The 475-nt window shown below is 44.4% G+C and overlaps 1 protein-coding gene across 1 annotated transcript; it reads right to left on the reverse strand.

The window, feature by feature from the left end:
* Positions 1 to 14: 14 nt before the first annotated feature.
* LOC109131877 lies at positions 15 to 470 on the reverse strand (the record flags this gene model as incomplete). Its single annotated transcript, XM_019243054.1, has 1 exon — positions 15 to 470. A coding segment is annotated over one exon (456 nt), but the record flags the coding sequence as incomplete, so codon positions are not given.
* Between the last annotated feature and the right edge of the window lie 5 nt (positions 471 to 475).

Below are 475 nucleotides of genomic sequence, written 5' to 3' on the forward strand. Positions count from 1 at the left end.
TTACTTATCATTACCTGAGGATTTGGATTGTAGATATTTCCATCTTTGTATTTCATGCGAGATGAATCTTCAAGTCCAGTAGCGTTTCCAACTACATTGGGAGGATTAATTGGATACCCATTAGGATTGTTGTACGTCCCAAACCCCGTATGCCCACCTGTTGGAACTGGTTTGAATTGCTGATTGATCCCATACTTGACACCATTCGAACCGAGATGAGAACCGCCTCCAGGCATCAGTACATAGCCATTACCATTTGAAGGGTGTGCATATGCTGCTGGGTTACCTGAGTAGCCTGGCATGGGCATCTGGTGGGGAACATAGACTGGGGAGAGGAACTGACGATAAGGCATGAGATTGGGATAATGTGAAACATGAACCTGTGGATACATCTGTTGCATTGATGCTTGTTGTTGTTGTTGCTGCAACATGGGAATAGTAGATGGAGGGGCATTATTTACCATGTGAGAACCTA

This window comes from Camelina sativa, unplaced genomic scaffold (assembly GCF_000633955.1).
Source record: "Camelina sativa cultivar DH55 unplaced genomic scaffold, Cs unpScaffold07117, whole genome shotgun sequence".
Taxonomy (NCBI): domain Eukaryota; kingdom Viridiplantae; phylum Streptophyta; class Magnoliopsida; order Brassicales; family Brassicaceae; genus Camelina; species Camelina sativa.